Source organism: Aplidium turbinatum, chromosome 6 (assembly GCF_918807975.1).
Source record: "Aplidium turbinatum chromosome 6, kaAplTurb1.1, whole genome shotgun sequence".
Taxonomy (NCBI): domain Eukaryota; kingdom Metazoa; phylum Chordata; class Ascidiacea; order Aplousobranchia; family Polyclinidae; genus Aplidium; species Aplidium turbinatum.
In genome coordinates, this window is record NC_137477.1 from 25,412,809 (window position 1) to 25,433,649 (window position 20,841).

The following is a 20,841-nucleotide window of genomic DNA, read 5'->3' on the forward strand; positions in this document are numbered from 1 at the left end:
CACTCAGACTTCACTCCATGCTCAACTCTATTATAAACTTTCTGGGATTTGGACCTTTTGTTTGAAAATCAAATTTTCAACTGGCAACTTTGATTGAAAGTTGCATAATATAAAGATTCAATCAATCCAAGAAGTTTGGATTTTGCTTATATCCTGTAACCTGCTGCATTATTTGTCATGTCAGATGTGATTTAGAGGTTCTTTACATACTAAAATGGTTTAGATATGGAAATCAAACCTCAAAAGGCTGGGAAACTGGTAAATGATACCGCTGATGAAAATACCCACTGGACATGAAACCTCCAGATTTTTACTGCGGATGGTTTATCACTTATCAGAGTAGCCTACATAGTTTAGTTGATATTAGGTTTAGGTTAAGTGGCTATTACCTATTTTTAGGGTAGGATTAGGGATTATGTTAAGAAATAACCCCTCAATTCGAATTAGTACTTAGTAAGCAGGCTAAAAACCATTGTCAAGCACTAGGCTAAGTCTGCAACTTTTATGTTGATAAAAACATGCATTAGGCATTTCACATGAGGTTTACTTCCGTAAACCTAATGTAAACTTCCGTTTACTAACCGTTTCTAGCGCGCATCTAGAAAATAATGTAGCCTACTGTAGTTATTATTGCTATATAAATATGATAATTTATAACTCTATAGGTGTAATGGAAAATGTTTAATGGCATGCAACCAAATTGGTGCCTGGATTAAGGCATTTGTCATATCCTGCAAGAGTAGAAAATTAAACTTGCCTTCTTTGACGTTTCGACGTCTTCACCACACTTCCATATTATTCAAGTGTATAAATATTTAAATGATTTATATCATGTCAATTATATAATACTGCTTTGTTTCAAATGTATACAAATACCTATGACACAAGAGGCCATAGCTTAAAGTTGTATAAACCATATGTATACCATGTCAAGGCTAAGAAATAACTTTTTATAGTATATACGTGTAATGAATGCCTGGAATAATTTACCTTGAACAGTCATAAATGCACTTAGCCTAAATGCATTCAAGGCGAGGCTTGACAATCACTGGAGCAGTGATCCATTGAAATTGATCTTGGAATCATCGTATGACATATTATATTAAGTTACAGTATTATTGTGCCATGTATTTTTAACATATAATATATAATACATGACATGTTTTTTACATGTTGTGCTCCCATAATTATGTATTATATTTAGGAAGGTTTATTTATGGTACCGGTATGCTATCAGATATTATTAATTGTTATTAGATATGAAAGTGTAGCTGTTAATCTAATTTAACTGCGTTATGTATACTTTAGAAAGATGAAAAATCATCTCGGTGCTTACAACATCTAATATTATTATAAAAAAAATGTGTTTCAGCTTTATATAAAGTTTCTTTATATTTAATAGTTTGTAAAGAAAATCTACTGTAGGAAATCTGTAGTTTGACTTACTGAACAATGTTTTCTGTTTTTGGAAAAGCAACTGTTCCAAGAGTAAGTTATGCGAAGCTTTTGTGATGTAGTCAGTGGCGTAACCAGGGGGAACTATCCCTCCTGTAAAATGTAGTTAATGAGACATTAATCAAGAAGAACTGTTTTTGAATAAAATTTTGTATTTCATAGTGCAGTAGCCTACAGTAGTTCACCTATTTTAACCAGATTCAGTTAAATATATACGAAGCGGGCCATTTCGGCAGACAGTGGTACACCGTTTCAGTCTTCTGTCCTCATGAAAATCGCCGGGGGGGCAGACTTTCTAGCCGACTGATTGCTTACATTCAAAATGCTGATGTTTGTTTGTCAGCATTGATGTTTTTTTGCGTCTATATGCTATTGTATATCGCAGGCTCAGGCCTCGAAATTCACGGCGGACATCGAACATGTCCGCCGTCACAGCATGTGATGTCCGCGGGAAGTACCATCTAGATCGGTCATATTTGTCCGCCGAGAAATAACACAGGAACTAGCGATACAAATCAACATTGCATAGCACGAACAATTGTTGCGATAATATAATTTCCAGCGCATTCTAGCGCGCATCTTGAAAATGTGAATACTGTATCCCTTAGCTTCCATTCAAGGAGGAAAACTTTCGATTTTTATATTGCTTCAACGATTGATGATATTGAATCAGCGTAACAAAGGTGAATTCTTCGCTAAGAATCGATAGGAGTACAGGTACCATACTTCTACAGTCTACAGTCCAGGGGTCACCAAACTACGGCCCGCGAACTGATTTCATCCGGCCCGCCACGTACTGCGGAAATAACAGCTGCACTACACAACTGTTAAGGAAAAAAAGTTACCAAACTTGTTGTAAAGGACTGACGTTGCTGTTTATCATTAGGCCACCACAAATGGGGACAGCCTAGGCCAAGTTTGGAAAGATGTAATGTTTTTTCAAGAGCACGATGTCCTGTAGTGTATCACAGCAGGGGGTAACTTTTCCAGCAACCTTTCGATTTTCATCACAATTTTGCTATTCCACCGCTGACTTTGTTATTTATTGTGCTCAATTCAAGTCAATGGAGATTCTAAATAGTTGTATATCTTTTCGCAATTTGCATCCGGCCCGCAGCTGTTAATCTCGCAGCAATCCGGCCCTCAGAGAAAAAAGTTTGGTGACCACTGGTCTACACTAATCACGCATAATTTAGTTCAAGTTTTACGTCACAATGTCTGGCTTTGATCTCCGAGTAATAATGACACGGCAAGGTTGGTTACTAAATTATATTATACGAGTAGGCTATTACAGCAAGATGCAACAAAATTTGTTAAGTTTTGGTATTACAGTAAGAAAGAAAAGACCCAAGGAAAATTCATTTTCGCTCACATGACACGCAAAAGTAAACTTAAAGAAAAAAGCCTGTGAAACTTTGCAAAGCAGAAAATAGTAGCGTTAGTGTAGAAATTTTCCGACTCCTGCCCAGAGCATTGTGACGCAATAAGCCACACGACCTCGTTCGGTGGAAGTTAATCAGTTATATGACGTATTGACCAGCCACACGGCGCTTTGACTCTTCAAGCGCAAGTCGTTGGTCTGATGAAAGCCTTTCAGAGTGACTTTACTGAATTTTTAAAAAGCCTTCTAAAACCGTAGTTATAGTTCTGAAATGGCGAAGAATTATTATCAAGATAAAGTGATTAAGCATGACGATCGACGGCTAAAACTGGTGTGTCAGCCGTGAGACTTAATTTGTCCGCCGAGATAGCTGCTCAGACCGGACAGGTTTGTCCGCCGTCAACAAAAACGAATTTCGAGGCCTGTATAGGCTACTACGAATTATATGCTGGTCGCTTTGATCACTGAGCAAACCGCACCTCGTTATTGACACTCCCAAGAAAAAACAAAGTAGAAGAAATCAAGAAAACGTTTTTCAATCATTGTTACTATGCTTCAACGGCACCATGCTGGCGTTTATCAGTTACCGTACTTCTGTTTCTTTTGTTATCTTAGGAGCAGCGCTCTTGTTGCAACAAGTAGATCTTTTAATTGAGATCGATCCGCAATGAAGGTCAAACTAACGCAAATTTGAACTTAGAAACATTTGATTTTGGATTTTTTTAAATAATTTGCGGTGGGGCAGCCACCCCGAGCTAAATTCACGGGGGGGCGCCGCCCCCCCGCCCTCCTGTAGTCAGTGCCTATGCAATCAGTGTCAGCTGAAAATTTCTGTATCTGCAGACAAGAGCGTATACAAGCTAAGTAGTAGACTATATATCTTTTTGTTGTGTCCCTGTCCGGAAAAGAACTTGTGTAACATTCATTCATAGCATCTGTAGCCTACTGTTCTACTTTGTATTTATATATATCATATTTTTCCGCTATATAAATCACTTATAACACAAATAAAATATTAATGTAACACTTAAGCTATTTCTAACTAGTAATAATCAAGTAATAAGTTTGCATCATTTTAGCAAAAATACTTTCAAACATAAATGCCATAGTTTTTAGTTAATTAATTACACTGGTCTACAAATTTCAACTTTTTTTTTCAGGTTTGGGTTTTGACAACTGATTTTGGCTAACTTTGGGGTGCTGAATCTGAAAATGAACTCAGATTTTCTCTATCACATCAAGTTTTCTTTCTATCGTTGCCATTATTAATGAAATTGACCAATTTTTACCCTTTTTAGTGCAGTAAAATGTCAAATAAAATTATTTTCTGACAGCTATAAACTTTCAAACATAGAGATATTTTTACACTAAATTCATAAATTGGTTCAGATTTCCTTTAAAATAAAAAAAATTCCTGTTATGATAATAATCGTAATAGGACATAGTGGAGATTGGTAGCGTTGAGTTTTTCCATGCTGGCTTGAACTCCCTGTCTTGGCTTCTCAGGCGTTATCTGTGGGTCAGCTGCTATCTCTGTGCAGCAGGGTTACCAGATGTAAATTTGGCAAGGAGCCAACTGCACGTTCAAAAAGGGCCAAAAAAGAGCCAACTTTTTAAACAAGGGGCCCAATTTCGTTTATTGCAACAATATAGAAGGGCTTCTTCTAGAAATGGGATTACCACAGTATGATGCAGACGAATGGAGACTTTTCATTGATAGCTCCAAACGAAGTTTGAAGTGTGTTCTACTTCACAATGGTAACGTGTACGGTTCTATTCCGATAGGACATTTGGTGACAATGAAAGAAGAGTATCAGGACATCAAAACCTTTCTTGAAAAGTTAAAGTACCATGAGCATGGTTGGCTCATCTGTGTAGATTTAAAAATGGTGAACTTTTTGCTGGGGCAACAAAGTGGCTACACCAAATACCCATGTTTCCTATGCTACTGGGACAGCAGGGCCAAGGATCAGCACTGGAACAAAAAAGAGTGGCCTCCAAGGCTCACCTTGACACCTGGAAACAAAAATATCATACGTGATCAGTTAGTTGATATCAAAAAGATCCTCTTGCCTCCTCTTCACATCAAATTTGGTCTCATGAAACAATATGTAAAAGCTTTGGATCATGAAGTTTTAAGTTTTAAGTATATATGTTATGCTTTTCCTGGTCTCAGTGAAGAGAAAAAAAGAGCTGGGATTTTCAATGGACCACAAATCAGGCAATTGTTAAAAGATGAAAATTTTGTAAATTCAATGTTGCCATTCGAGGCTAGAGCTTGGAATGCTTTCGGTGCTGTTGTGAGAAATTTTTTGGGAAACAGAAAAGCAGAAAATTATAAAGATCTTTTAAGGGAGCTACTGCTTAGTTTTGAAGATTTGGGATGCAGGATGAGCATCAAAGTTCACTATTTGAAAAGCCATGCGGATGAGTTTCCAGAAAACCTTGAGAAAGTTAGTGAAGAACAGGGTGAACGTTTCCACCAGGATATTAAAATTATGCAGGAACGTTATCAAGGTCGGTGGGATTGTCATGATGGCCGACTATTGTTGTAGTTTTAAAAGAGAAATTCTAGATGCTGCTCATAAAAGAAAGTCCCTCAAAAGAGCCTTTTTAAGCTTATAAGTGAAGAGTTCATATTTATGAAAGCTCTTTTTTTGACTGTTTCTGAACTCGCCCTGCCCAAGTCCCTTTGAGTCAATCTTTATTTTGGCACTTTGCTATTTCTGTGTGTGTCTTCAGAATTTCTGCACTCCATTGGAATGTCTATGTGCATATTGTGTGAACTGTAGGCTATAATTCAGAAAATACCTTGTCACTGTCCTATCGACATGTTCGTCAGCATAATGTAGCGTTTGATGTTATTATGGTTGCTCTTTTGCATGCCTATTTTTTATTCCAAGGCATGAAATTTTAATAAAGACAACGCAAATTTGTGTGAATATAATATAGAATGCTTGTTTGTTAATTAAAGCTAGATTATTGCAGGTAAAACAGTGTTTATTGCATCAGAATTCCTTGTTTTGACAACAGAGGGGGGGCAAAAATTGATTTTTTTCAAAAATTAGGGATATTTCATATCTCAAAAACGTGATGTGATAGAGAAAATCTGAGTTCATTTTCGGATTCAGCGTCCCAAAATTAGCTAAAATGGGTTGTCAAAACCCAAACCTGAAATTTTGTGTAGACCAGTGTTATCATTATTGATATAAGATGCTTGTGACTGTGCAAACTTAACCTTTTTTTTCAATTAAAATGAGTTCTAAGTAATGTTTTTGTTTCAGTTATTGCATATTTGTCAAAGATTCCAAAGCTCACTGGTCATTGCTGAGCAATCTGGTGACAAACTCACTCCAATCACTCTGAATGCAATTTCGGCAGCCAAAAAGCTTGGAGGAAACATAACATGCCTGGTAGCTGGTCCAAGTTGTGCCAAGGTTTGTTACATATCACCCTTGAAATGTTTGACTCCTTTTTGAATGGGAAATCAGTTGTTCTTGTTGTTTGATTAAACTTTTTTCTATACTGGGGCTTGCATAGCTCGGTTTGCTACTATTCGGACAATCCAATTCGGAGAATCCGATTCGGAGACAGCCTTTTTCAGAGATTTCTAAAATCTCACAGCGGTAATGTTTATTCAAAGGAACTAGCTTAAAATAGAAGTTAGTCAAATAAAGTCTCAGCTAAAAAAATGTGCTTTGTGATAAACAATAGGGGTTAATGAAATGAAGTCTCAGCAAAAATGTCTGATATCGCTAAAATTGCTAGATATCGCTATAACTTATACTTGCAAGATATCAAATAATTTAAATCTACCTCACTGAAACCATAACTTTCTCGTTTGCATGTGTACGGGAAGGTACTGTAAACACAAAAACCGCCTGCCCAGGTGTTTCCTAAAAAATCTCTAAAATAAACAAAAGCCGTCACTGGATTTAAGAAATCACCAAATTGGTTTTCTCCGAAAAAGTCTGTCTTCGAATTCTCCAAAATTTTCGGATTCTCCAAAATGGGACATTCCGTTGCATAGCTGCATCAGCATGATTCCATCATTACCTAGATATCTAATCAAAACATAAGTTTTTCTACTTGATCACCTGTAACTATGAAGTAGTACAGTATACAAAGTTATTTGTATGTCTGTGGTACAACAAAGCTAACTCTACCAAAGCTTTATCAGTTATAAAGTAAGGCTTCTCTATTTGATATTGCATAAAATTTTGTGTGTTGAGTCTACTCTTAAACAACATAAATAAATTTTGTTTGTACTGTATATCTAGTTCGATGAAAAACTTTATGGTTGTTGAAAGTTTTGTTAATCCATCACAGGTTGCTGAAGAACTGAGCAAAGTTGACGGATTGTCTAAAGTTATCACAGCAGAAGGTTCTGCTTACAAAGGGTACTTGGCGGAAGCAATAACTCCTCTTGTGACAAACATACAATCACAAGGAAATTACACTCATATTTTGGCTGGAGCAAGTGCTTTTGGAAAAAGTATACTGCCAAGAGTTGCAGCAAAATTAGATGTTGAGCCTATCAGTGATATTATTGATGTGAAATCTCCAGACGTGTTTGTACGAACCATATATGCAGGTGAGCTCATACATTTCCATGAGTATTGAGTAATCATATAAAACTTTTGGAAGCTGTGGTCGTGGTGACTATTCTTATTACGACTGAAATACTGCATGAACAATTTAACTTTTGTGAATGGTACAGTTATGTCAGTATATGTAAGCAGCTAATTTCATTGTATGAACAATTAAACATACTTTTCGGCATTCTTCAAATACGTTTGATCTAAATACTACAGTTTATAGGCTTCTATGGGAACTTTGAACCATATTATAAATATAAAATTGAACTATAACACACGAAGACGAAGTAAAGAAACGATACGACATTTTTCATCATTGATGTACTGTATGCAAACGTTTTCCGCTATGCATTACCTAGCCGTGCTCTGGCATTTGAATATGGCTAAATAACAATGTATAGCCCAAAGTGTTTGCAGATTTTTGTATTTCTATCCTGATAGATGTCGCTTCATTGGTTTTATTTATAGTTCGACAAAGTAAACTACCAAAGTTGCATTCATTCTTTGTCAGTTGTTATTTTTTAAGCAATATTCAGTTATTCACCTTAATTATTTTCAGGAAATGCTATTCAAACGGTAAAATCAAGTGCAGCCGTAAAGGTAGTTTCAGTTCGTGGGACTTCTTTCGAGCCTGCTGCAACCAGCGGTGGAAAGGCCACTGTTGAAAAAGGTAAGAAAATTATTTAAAAATATTCTTAGATTGCTGAATATGAGTATCAGAGGTTTACGGAGTAAAGTTTTTTGAGGTCATGCTCCATTCATGCTCCTAATATTTTGGAGTTATCGACTCCGAGCTCCACTACGAACGTAAACCATGAACCACAATCCAGGGTTTTTATTCCGGAATGGCCCGTTTCGGTGAGTCTGACCCCTTAACGCGGGACTTTTTCAATTTTTTTTTAAATTATCGGGTACCGTAGCCTAAATATCATTACCGTTTTAGGGTTAGGGGTTAGGAACTCATCGAATCGGACTCACCGAATAGTAGCAGACCCTTTTATTCTATAGCTTATACATTTCCTATCCTTTGTTATGAAAAGGAAAGTATATTTTTAAATGAAAAAATTACTGCTTGAAAAAGAAAACCATAGAAGTCTACAAAAATAACAATTCCGCTCAGTACAGTGTAAATATTTGTTCGGTAAAAGTATCAATTGGTAAATAAATCACATTCCGGGTCCTGTTTTTGTCTGAAATTTTAGACTCCGGCTTCCAAATACAGTACTTTAAAACTCCGACTCCTGCTCTCTTATGAGCGTATCCTTTACTACTGTTTCTGAAACTTTGATGTGAAGCATAAACAGAAAACACAGAAGTAATCAAACTCGAAATGTCATAGAATTAAAGCAAAAGTGTCATTACAAAACAATATTCCTTGAATCTACTGTATTTCACACTACTACCTACTTCAGTTGTAATTGCTTCCACCAGTTAAAAAGTCGTCTGCTTAGTGCTTACCGTAGTTCTTCAATATCGATGTAACTTGTCAAAATGTGCTTGTTTCTAACTGTGCTATGTTAATTGTTTAGCTCCCGAGATGAAAGAATGTTCCGTAGCTAAGTGGATAAAGGAAGAATTGAGCAAAAGCGACAGACCTGAGTTGACGGCCGCGAGAGTTGTTATATCTGGTGGTAGGTGGTCAACATTGCCTTTTCACCCAGTTGATATTTAAGTAAAAAAAAAAGTTGCTGCGATAGGTTTTTCTAGGAAAACACCTTTTTAAACTATGCTCCAGAAAGGATTTCTGTTTGCATGGATGTTCTGATGAAACTGCCAGCCAACTTGTATTGAATTTTTATGTCATTGCTTTAACATAATCTTAGTGATAACTTAAGGTAAGGGTTATTAAATCAATTGCAGACTAAGGTCAGCGACAGATCAAATGACTCTGGTTCTAATCTCTGCAGCTGTGGGTTTTCTTTGATCAGATTCATACCACTTTAATACGGTAGTTGCTGCCAGCTTAATATGTACTGTTTAATGTATTATAATAATATACAGTTTATACACTGCACGTCATGTATTGTATAGCCTACATGATGCGTCAAACGGTGGCAGCTGATTTCCAGGCCTGTGGTACAGTGATACAGGTTTGGAAGATTTTCGTACCAACTTCACAACATCCTTTCCTATTGTAGAAGAAAATAATTTTACAATCGTTAAACTGGCCACTGCACTACTAGTGTAGCATAGTTCCTCGATATCCTTCGACTATAGTTTCAATCTTTTTTTTTATACTGGTCAAGATATAGTGAATTCTTGCTACAATCGGCTGCCGAGAACATATAGTCAAGATATTGTTGCTTTCATGGCTCAACAATTTCAGGCAGAGGAATGAAGAACGGTGAAAACTTTTCGCTGTTGTACACTTTAGCTGACAAGCTGAATGCAGCGGTCGGTGCGTCCAGGGCAGCTGTGGATGCCGGTTATGTTTCAAACGATATGCAAGTTGGTCAAACTGGAAAAATAGTGGCACCTGTAAGTGATTGGCGAAGATGGTTAGACGTTTGTTAATCGATGTAAAATATAAACAAGCTTTGTCCGCCCCGTCAGCTCAGTGGTTACGTGCCAGGCTCAAGTTCGACTCTTGGGGTGCGCGCTTGAGCAACGCATTTTAAGACTGCTCTCCATTCAGCGGCACCTAGTGAATGGAATAATTCCCTAACAAGAACACTTTAACAATCAGAAAACTTCACTCTGCCAATGTCGGTAACGGGCCCTGCGTCAAGGGCCTCTATAAGTATGCGAAACTATCAGGAATAACCTATCAAGGTTTTGTCATTCCGAGGATAAAGATTCAAAACCCAACCAAAACCATCAACATTTTTGAATCTATGTTTCTCTTTTTAACTTAGTGTGTTAAATCAAGTTTTTCCTCTTATCCGTGTTTAGTTTTAAACTTAACTTCATAGGGGATTCGCTCTACAAATTCGCATTGCCGTCGTGCTCGAAACGTCAGTGAACAATAAATAAAACCTGCATAGATGACGTTGTGAAGTGAGCCTGCTGTTTGAAAACGAATTTCTAAAAAATTGTAATTGTGTTTTTAAAGGAGCTGTACATTGCCGTGGGTATTTCTGGCGCAATCCAGCATCTTGCCGGTATGAAGGACAGCAAGACGATAGTTGCAATAAACAAAGACCCCGAAGCTCCCATATTTCAAGTATCAGACTTTGGCCTCGTTGAAGATCTATTTAAGGCAGTGCCTGCGATGACGAAGTTGCTTGAATAATAATTTATTCAAATTAGTTTGGGGATGCATAACCACAATCAGTGAATACGTGTTTTAAAGCCTAAATATTGAATTTTCAGGAAATTTATTGTGTGTTGCTCATGCAATATGGTGCTAACACAGTTGAACGAGCGCAAGTGATTTCTCACACATGCTAATATTTTTATTTATTTGGATCAGACAAGAATGCCCATATTCAAATCACACAAAAAAAGAAAAATGAAAGTCATGGGCTATAGTAGGATACACGCAGCTGCGGCACAAAAATAATTGAAATTACAAACTCATTTTGTTCAAATATCCAACCAGTAAGATTTAACGTTAGCAAACAATGGCTGTTATATCTTTGTGCCATAATATAGGCATATGTGTCTTGTTTCAATTGCATTGATTCGTACCTTACTTGACTGAACAGTGAACAGCCAACCACGCTATGCGAAGGTTACAAAATTTACGTCGCCAGCGCTAAGCTAACGATCAGTAAGTCTTCATAGAACAAGGTCACGCACTTGAAATTTTGTGGCTAGTTCTACATTTAAGACTCTTTCGGGGTTTTGTTTCGAGCGCGTAAATGAAACGTTGCTTCAATTCAAAACATTTTTGCTTCGTACAGCCCGAGACCTATTTTGTGTTTTGCATCCTTAGAATAACATTTATTTAACGTAATTTTATTCTGCCTGATACTTCGCGTTCCAAAACGGATTAAGACTGCATTTGTTCAGTCTTACAATTAAAAGATTGCAATCTTTGATCATTGTATTGGCTTGTGGTTTCCGTTCTAATAGGCAGACCTTAGTTAAATTCCAGGTCTGTCACTAGTTGTAACGTGCAACTTGTCAGATCCCTTAACAAGCGTTGGTGGTGATAGCAGGGCCTCCGAGAGAAGTCAGCACTGGTCGGGAAACAATACGAAAAATGGGCCCCATAATATTTTTTAAAAATATTGCGTTGCATGTTCGTTTTAAGCTAAAATTAGCCTACTTTCCTCAGCATAAAAAGAACTTCGTTCAATGTAAAAATCATAATAATCACTGGATTACACTTGCAACAAAAATGCCATTGAGGCTAACTATTTTGTCTAGAAAGCTTTGTAAACACACAATAGGCCTACAGGCAACGAAAATAGTTCAACCAAGCATTTAATTCAGGAGTGTCCAAACTTTTTCCCACGCGAGCCAGATTTGATAATAAGTGTTCGCGGGCCAACAGCCACAATAATTTTTCTGAAAACTGCAAGTTGAATTTATATGATTTTAGTGTGTCTGCAGGCCAAAAATAACACATTGTACAACAACAGGCGTGGGCCATACAAAAACGTCTCGTGGGCCGGAGTTGGCCCGCGGGCCAGGCTTTGGACATCCCTGATTTAATTCAACCCTTTCTGGACTTTTTGCAATGCAAAGTTACGGATCACAGCATGATAAAATTTTGCGACGTTCGAATTGATGCACAACATGTATTGTATAGTTAGGCTTTTAAATCGGTATTGAGTCAAAGGCCTGGAGCGCAAACAATTCTTTACAAATTTCAATAATTGCTAAAACCACGTTTTCAAAGCGCAACCGTTGGAGGTAGCTACTGGAACACAAAAAAAATCATTACAAAACTATTTGGAAAAACCTTTCGAAAGTTGCAATCAATGATTCCTTGTGTTTCTGGTTTGCAGCTGAAGTTTGCTGTGTGGCTTTCTGTCAAAAGTACCAACTCATCCGAAATGTCTTGAAAAATGTCATTGTTGTAGCCTACAAATGGTTTAAATTTGCCCCACATGCCCGCAACTGCACAACAGACATACGATGAAATTTTCATGGAACTCCAAACTCATCGACGATATGTTTGAGTTTGTTGATAGCCTACATTTGTCAATTCCAACAACTATCGAATCCTTTGTAATGTACGGTAGAATACATTTCCTTCGAATGATTCAGCTAGTTAAGTGGAGTTATAAAAGCGTTCTGTCCTCAGGAAAAGAAAATCATTTTCTTTTAAATTTATAATTGCCACTGCAACTTTAGCTTGCGAGTAGTAGCCTACTCTTCTCAGCTCTTACTTAGATTACATCTTCCTTTAATTTCATTAAATTCATCAGTGAATCTTGTTTAGGACCGTAATCCACATAATTTAAAACTGCTAGTTGTAGGCTACTTTAGCATTGACTCAGCTTCCGATCAAGCTCTTGTTGGTTCCAATTTGATCCATTTAAAAAAAAACGTCTTTAGAGCTTCAATTTCAAAAGAGTAATGTAAAGCATTAGGTTTGACTGCACCACGCCTTGATTACCCTCTAGAAGTCAATTTTCTTTGCAAGATGATAGGACAGCTTTCTTTAGATTTTTCAGAATTTTTCCTCTAACTGGGCTATAACTTTAAAGATGCCACTAGCTTACAGATAATAAATTACTCCAAAAATGATAAGACATTTGAACAACGCTGTCTGTAGGCAACATTATGAATTCCAACTAGATTTAAGCAACAACGTCCATAAACAAAAAACTCAAATAAAGAAAAAACTCACTACCTTCCAAAATCACATCATGAGAAGCATGACCAAAAGGCTACTTGACCACACGGAAACAGAAGATTTTTTAACTATGACAAAATTACATCCAATTGCAGCAATAAGTTAATAAAATCAAAAATTTTAAAACTGTTCGGCCACACTAAAGGATCACAATTCGGAATCAGCAAAGTTTGCACAGAAGGCAAAGTAGAAGGAAAAAGAAAACGTGGCAGACAACCAAAACGATGGCAAGACAACATCCTATCATAGACCGGACTCAACTTGCCACACTGGGCGAGCTGGCTCAAAATCGCCACTCTTGGAAGCAAATAACTCATGTTGATGCGCAATCTGCTACAGGCGGAGATGTTGACTGATGATGATCCATAAACAAAAAATATACAGGATTTACTTTCTTTAATCGTGCTTGGACTGATACCTTTAACTTTCCCAGATAACTTATGTTGGATACAACATCCTATGCCTGGCCAACGCAGATTTTGAAGTTAAGGTTCAGTTGTCAAAGCAAAAATAGTTCCCGCTTAGGGAACGTTCAAATATTACGTAACGCCTTCGAGGGGGAGGGGGGGGGTTTATGCAAAGCGTTACGTTAGCGTCACATCGGGGGGGAGGGGGTTCAAGCAAAACGTTACGTAACGCTTTCGAGTACGAAATGGTAGTTTTTTGTGCTGAATTCGTAGTGAAAAAGCGTTACATGGGGGAGGGGGGGAGTCAAAAATTCGGAAAAAAAGCGTTACGTAATATTTGAACGTTCCCTTAGCTAAAACAGCACCAGTTTTCAAGTCGACACTATCAATACAATCGAAACCGTTCAGTGATACAGAAATCATTTCAGCTTCAGATTTTACGTCTTGAAGCTGTTCAACATCGCCTACCTTAACACGAAAATGATTTGTTCTTGATGAGAAGCATCGAGAGTGACATTTACAATGATTGAGAAATACTTGGAACTACACACTTCATTTAAGAATATGTTGATTATTTAGTTGGTACATTTTTACTTCAGTACTAAAAATGGGCCCTCCTCAAGAGTGCAAATACAAAAAACTACTCGTTTTTCCTTTACAATGTTTTGCTAGGGGGGAAACTGGCCCGACTTCCCCCCCCCCTCTCGGAGCCACTGGGTGATAGACCCCAGTTTTCTGTTACGATAACAGCTTCTAGGAAATCGGGTACGGCATTGTATATCATGTCAGGAAATCAAGTTTGATATTTTTTAGCCTTCTACCTAATATGTAGCTTGAAGCCATAGACAATAGACATGGCGTGAATATGACGCATAAATTAGCACACGAGTATACCAATAATTCTCATGTAACGCTTGTAAAATATTGAAAGTTTATTAACGAAAAATCGTAAACTTCGCATAGGTCTGATTTCAATGCACGCTGAGAATCAAATAACTCTTCACAGATCTCGTGGTGCTGCGAGGCTCTTGCTGATGGGAGCTATAAGTAGAATTGAAGTTATTGCACAATTGTGGGATCGATGAACTCATCGTCTCTCTAGCTCAGCGAATCAAGTTGGCTTTGGATCATTTCCAGCTGCGGAAACAAATAAGATTAGAACTGGAGGAATACATCTTAAATCTACAGCCACTCCAAGCCACAAACACATTGGTACGTGAACCGGAGTACCGTACGGTTTTAACCAATGCAACGTGTCCAGTTGTCCACTCACGCAAAGTCGGTATACGGGTGGCTTTGACACACTGGCTTCTGTTTAACGCTTATCAGGTAAATATGTTCCTCAAAGTGAAAATTTCTTTTAGCTTGTTTTGTATATACGTGGAGCTTTCAAACCACAGACGCAACTCTGAGGTTAACAACGTGAAAGTTACGCTTGGAGCTCATCCCACCAACTGCTACGCATGCAGAACAAGTTGACCTTTTCACTGATCTCTACAAATAATTTAAACCTCTTCATGTTGAAGTGGTTTCTTACAAAAATGAACAGTTTAGGGTTTAGATGTACCACAGACGTTCACCTTCTGTAAACATGCAGACTTCTCTCACCCTCACTGGTACTTTAAAAAGTTGTAAAAAAAAAAAAGGTGATAGTTCCATATAACAAGTGATACCTTGCTGTGAAATTGTAATAGTTCTTGGTGATTAAATTCCAACAATACTTTTTCCCTTTCATCGGAATCGTTATTTGACATATGCAAATGAAAAATAGCATTTGTGTCTTTCATCTTGGTCTTCGATGCTTGCCCGAGTTGTAAGTTCAAATCCCAATCGACACTTTCCAGCTAATGGAAAATAAAAAGCAGTTAATGCAATCTAAATGAAAATAGGATGGTTTACGCATGGAACCCTCTAAAAATATATTATTTGCATAGTTCTATTCGGATAAGCTTGTCTAAAAGCAATAGTACACTTGTCAGGAATATCTCGATGAGACGTGTATGTAATTCTCATTACAAGATCGTTCTTGAATATCTTTGCCACCCTCCAAATAGGCCCAGATAATTTGGTTTGGCACAGATTACACGAGCTGACCAATAGATCTAGATAATATAGACCCTGTCGTCTTTGGAAATAGGCGTCCGCGGGGTTAAAAAGGTCAAAAACCACTGCCATAGACCGTTACAATGATATCAATCGTATCTGCTACAGAAAGTTGCGATTTGTTTACTTTACCTGCTTTTCAGCCATTGAATGCTTTCTCATTTTTTCAATAATTGCCTTTCCACATGCTGACCATGTGTTGGAAATCGCACCAGACTTGTCTTCACTAACGTTGACTGCCGTCAATTGCTGTTGCAAGGTATTTGGCTTCATCCCATAGTAAGCAGCCTGACGAATGCAAATTTGTTTCAATTCAACCTACCTTCTATGAGCCCAGTAAAACCAGATCTGAAGAGCCGCCTGCCGCAGACTAACGATTTTTCTGGACCCATAGCCAATATATAACCAATAAATGTGCTACCACAAACAGACCGCTCTACAGTTAACAAACCGGTATTAGTTTACAGTTAACAATAAATACGAACAGTCAAAGCAATCAAGTAAGATTGGACAAATTCTAGCACAACTGCGATCTAGCACTGCAAGGTATCACTCTTTTTGAAGTTTAACAAAAGAAATAGCATCTACCTGCTGCAAGATGAACTCCAACGTTTCAAGCAACAACCCAAGCTCTTCATGTGACAAGTCAAGAGCAAGCTGCAATTTCTTCTGTTCTTCATCTGAAAAAGACTTTTCCTCTTGAACGTGAAGTTTTTCTGCTACTCTTGAAAGCAATTTCGGAAATCTCTTATTATCCACATTGTTGATTAGCTTTACAGCTTGGCAAAACCTGTTGATAAATGGTATCGGTCACACTATCATTATAATAGCCAAAAGGTTTAAAATAGTTTGTGCTCAGAATGCAAGTTAAGTCACTCAGCTTGCCATTCCAGGTAATTCGACAGAACAATTGAAGCAAAAATGGAACTAGTTTTCATTGGTTTTTAAAATTCTATTGTCATTGTTCATCCTTACAAAAACATGGGGTGTAATTGCTCAATGCTGGTGTCTAAACTCATGCTTTCCCACGAAATACATTGAATGTTGTTTCAAAGATCACACATAAGAAAATTTATCAAAAATGTACGACTACGTTGAAAATGTCACCTTGCACTGGAATACAAGACTTTACCCATAACCATTTCCAGTACAGAGATATACTTTTTTCAACTAGCAATTTCATGGCCATAAATCTCTCTTGTCAATACCGAATGTATTTTGGTAAGAAAAAAAGAAAGTTAACTTTTGAGCTGATGACTTGAATGATGTACAATTGTACATTTTTTAAACTATTGTCCATACCATACCTTTGTGTTGTTGAAAATATGATTTCAGCCATTACGTTGCATAAAATAACAGCAGTGCCTAGATTAAAAAAAATTAACTTTATCAAAACCCTTTTCAGAAAAACAGTTTTGCTAACAAAAGCATGTAGCACGATACTGCATTATACTTCATACTTGACTTAATGTATAAATATGCCTAGGATAAAGGTTCCGTCAGTCAACCAAAGAAATGACGAAAGCTTAGTAACCATAGTGACATTCCTTTTACAGCAAACCAACTCGACTTGAAGATAAGGACATAAACTATTACGCAGCAATCTCTATATTCAATTAAAGTTTTTCAGCTATCTGCTACAGTGGCACTTGGCTGATAAGCCAGTGAATAGAACTATGGAAAACGGTGTCATTCGAAATGTATGGACTTCGGAAGGGAGTGCAGGATTTGGATCATGCAAGTAGTCTAACCATATACAAAAAGTCATAGCTTTTCCAAAATACAGTAGAACTCGGTTAATCCGGATTCGATTTGACCAGCGATTCCATTCGGATTAGGCGAAGATCCGGATTAACCGATGACGTTTCTATCAAGCCTGACTCATTTGTACTTCCAATTTCATCCGGATTAGGCAAAGATCCGGATTAACCGAATCCGGATTAACCGAGTTCTGCTGTTAGGATCAAAAACTTTCCATTGAAAACATATACACAAAAACACAATTGAATTACTATTGCTAATTGTTTCATAATTATGTACGGTACCAATCGATTTGAAATAACACAAGAAGAAAACTAGTATTTTGAGTTTTAAGCTTGGGGATTAACTTGTATCATATAGGTTCGATCATAAAATAAGCATGAACGCAATTTGTTATTATTCAATATTGTTTTGAAATGCAAGCTTGATCCATATAAATGCGTTAAGGCAATGAAACAAGCAGTGTAAAGTTGGTGCACAATCAATATTTACAATTTTGGTAAAGGGGTTATAATTAATATTAACCCAAAGACAAGTATACATAAAACTATACATATAGGGTATGTATACATAAAAGTTAAAACAATATAGGGATATAGCAATGAATGATATTTCATATGACTATCAATTCAGAAGCGTTGGCAACCACTGATTTACAGTATATAACAGATACCCTGATGATTCAACTACAAGTTGGTAATATATTGTCGTATGCAACTATGCATTGTATCATGAACTTCATAAACACTTCAATCATCAACATATTACAATATATACTTTTCATATCATGAAAACAGCTATTTATACCTCATATATTTTTAAACTATCTTTTAACTATATTTACAATCATATTTCTTTTAACAAGTTGGCTATCACAATTATGAACTCACTAGAATATCGTAAGTAAACCAGCAGACTAAACTTCCCACATACCAAGTTTGATTTATCTAAACAAGTTCAGCGAACAACAAAATGCGTACTTTGGTGAATAGGATCCACAATATCAATCGTCTAACATTGCATTGTCACAGCAGAACTGGATTGTGTGAAATTGTTCAAGTTGTGCCAGTGCAATTGGTCATTGGCTTATCAAACACAATTTGAATGAATGAAAGTCTAATGCAACTAAAAACGAGAAATGTCTCTTCCAAATAAAAAGGTCTTTGTCCAATCAACTGGGACTTGAAGACGAAGTTTCCAATTTCCTAATCGTGTTAAGTATGCTGATCTCCAAACCAACCAAGAAAAAAATCCCTTTAATTTGAAATACTTTGGTTTTAAGTCACTCAAGCCAGAATAACCTCCAACGTATGCAAGCATTCCCATGTTAGAAAATTTAAATTCAGACTCAGTCTTTCCATTGAGATAATTAGCCAACCATTTTCCTTGTCGTTCCGCTACCTGTGCTGTAGATGGTAATGGAAGAGATTCAATGTCAGCACAGTCTCCTAAAGCAAAAACTGTATCATCCAGTGTGTTTTTGACTTGAAGCTTTCGATTTGTTAAAATATGGCCATACTTATCCTTAGGCAACTGCAGTTGCTTGGTAAAACTACGAGGAGATAGACCAGTAGACCATACAATTAGACCACATGGTATTTCTGTACCACCTTTTAATATAACTTTATCTTTTTCAACTCGACTGACAACAGCCTGAAGAATATCAAACTGCTTTCGTTTTGTAATTTTTTTTTCAGCATAGTCACGTAATGTTTTGTCAAAACTTCCCAGAATTTTATTTGCTTCTATCAGTGTCACTTTTACTTTGCCTTGAAAGCCATAATACAGACGAGAAACATCTTCACGCACAAAGTCATACAACTCAGCTCCAAATTCAACACCAGTAGGACCTCCACCAACAATCACTATATGAAGAAGTCGATCTTGGTCACTTGCTGAAGATCCTGGTTGCAAAGCTAGTTCAAAATTTGAAATAATGCGATCTCTTATTATCCTGGCATCAGCTAGTTCTTTTAGAAAAAATGCATGTTCTTTGACACCCGAAATGCCAAAAGTATTACTCAGTGCCCCAACTCCAATGACCAATTGGTCATAATGTACTTTGTAGACATTGTGAGGATAAAGTTCACTTTTACAGGTCAACATTTGAGCTTCGGTATCAAGTTCAGTTGCAGATGACAAATGAAAATCTTTTGGATTGCGAAAATACACACTCCTAACTGGCTCTATTATACTTCGAAATTCCAAAGTGCCAACAGTTGTAGAACATAAAAGTGGCGTGAAAAGAAAATGATTTCTTGGGCTTATAACAACGACATCAAACAAATTTTTGTTGATATGCTTCAAAACACTATAACTTCCCCATCCCGTTCCTAAAATAACCAGCTTTTTACGTTTGGGCTCAGTTGTTTGAGGATTTGCTATGTCTGTCGACAAGGCCCGAATAGATGTATTAACAGCATAAAGCCTATTGTCACATATAATCTTAAAAAACTTTGTTGTTATTTTAAAAGTATTAATACTTTTGTACGACATAATAAAATGCTCAAGAAAACATCTGTAAAATTTATAAATGATTTTTTAGAATTATATAGCCTACCTAGGATACATTACACTAACACCAAACCATACGCGCCGACTTCCGGGGGGGCCAGCGCCCCCCGTTGATTTATGGTTGAGGGGCAACAAAAATGGCTATTACAAGTAGTGTTTCAAAGATAAAGTACTTCGCGAAAAAGATTTAGGTCATTTAAACGGACTTGAAGAATGCCGATAGCGAAAAACAGCCTACGTTGCTCTTGCCCGCAAAACAGCAGCTGATCGCATGACTTTCTCTGGAACGTGAAATACTACTGGGATGCGCAGTTGCGCACGGCACCACGCTCACAGTCACACACTGCTTATCTTCAGCGCGCGCGAGGAGCAACTTCGAAGCCAAAAACGCGTGGTAGCGAAAAAGCGAATGCAAGGTTGAATGTTTATTCTCATTTCACGAGTTATCCAAACGTCTGTTAGACTTTTTGTGATTTCAAACATGAAATCGATTTTAGCAAACTTTATCGAGTTGAAACTAACGAACAATTACGAGAATACAGGTTAAAGAAAAAATGCATTTTTAAAACTGTCATCCATGTTTTGTTTCAATAAGCACTGTATTGATGTATACCGGTATACTGTATTGTGAAAATATATACATACATCTGATACACTCATCAGTATCACTCATCTAAAAACACTCCTGCACTACCGGTATTCGATAAAAAACTATAAAGACTTTCGATAAAAAACTATAAAGACTTTCGATAAAAAACAAACGAGAAAACATCTCGCCGTTGTTAACGCTTTGAAGGTAAGTAATTAGCAAAACGAGGTTAATAAAACTGATAACAGGTTTCCACTCTGCTTGAGATCATGAATTTTTGC

The 20,841-nt window shown here is 37.0% G+C and overlaps 3 protein-coding genes across 3 annotated transcripts; 1 reads left to right on the forward strand and 2 right to left on the reverse strand.

The window, feature by feature from the left end:
• Positions 1 to 1,370: 1,370 nt before the first annotated feature.
• LOC145771628 (electron transfer flavoprotein subunit alpha, mitochondrial-like) lies at positions 1,371 to 11,417 on the forward strand. Its single transcript, XM_082583347.1, has 7 exons — positions 1,371 to 1,488; positions 6,121 to 6,273; positions 7,166 to 7,430; positions 7,994 to 8,104; positions 8,964 to 9,065; positions 9,761 to 9,912; positions 10,487 to 11,417. Exons 1-7 carry the CDS (start codon positions 1,453 to 1,455, stop codon positions 10,664 to 10,666), a joined length of 999 nt encoding a protein of 332 aa, XP_082439473.1. The 5' UTR covers positions 1,371 to 1,452; the 3' UTR covers positions 10,667 to 11,417.
• A 1,698-nt stretch (positions 11,418 to 13,115) lies between these two features.
• On the reverse strand, positions 13,116 to 18,098 carry LOC145772089 (COMM domain-containing protein 10-like). The gene is made up of 5 exons (XM_082583912.1): positions 17,004 to 18,098; positions 16,285 to 16,486; positions 15,829 to 15,984; positions 15,267 to 15,437; positions 13,116 to 14,730 (listed from the first exon to the last, which is right to left on the reverse strand). The coding sequence occupies exons 1-5, from the start codon at positions 17,033 to 17,035 to the stop codon at positions 14,692 to 14,694; spliced, it is 600 nt and encodes a 199-aa protein (XP_082440038.1). The 5' UTR covers positions 17,036 to 18,098; the 3' UTR covers positions 13,116 to 14,691.
• Positions 17,062 to 19,968, reverse strand: LOC145772088 (putative NADH dehydrogenase). The gene has a single exon (XM_082583911.1). The coding sequence runs from the start codon at positions 19,951 to 19,953 to the stop codon at positions 18,583 to 18,585; it is 1,371 nt and encodes a 456-aa protein (XP_082440037.1). The 5' UTR covers positions 19,954 to 19,968; the 3' UTR covers positions 17,062 to 18,582.
• Positions 19,969 to 20,841: the final 873 nt, after the last annotated feature.

Coding starts and splice junctions, on each gene's coding strand:
- LOC145771628 (XM_082583347.1), top strand. CDS start 1,453: ATGTTTTCTGTTTTTGGAAAAGCAACTGTTCCAAGA. Junction 1,489..6,120: donor GAAAAGCAACTGTTCCAAGA/GTAAGTTATGCG, acceptor TTTTTGTTTCAG/TTATTGCATATTTGTCAAAG. Junction 8,105..8,963: donor AAAGGCCACTGTTGAAAAAG/GTAAGAAAATTA, acceptor TTAATTGTTTAG/CTCCCGAGATGAAAGAATGT.
- LOC145772089 (XM_082583912.1), bottom strand. CDS start 17,035: ATGGCTGAAATCATATTTTCAACAACACAAAG. Junction 15,985..16,284: donor TGGAGTTCATCTTGCAGCAG/GTAGATGCTATT, acceptor TGCATTCGTCAG/GCTGCTTACTATGGGATGAA. Junction 15,438..15,828: donor ATTCAATGGCTGAAAAGCAG/GTAAAGTAAACA, acceptor ATTTTCCATTAG/CTGGAAAGTGTCGATTGGGA.
- LOC145772088 (XM_082583911.1), bottom strand. CDS start 19,953: ATGTCGTACAAAAGTATTAATACTTTTAAAATAACAACAAAGTTTTTT.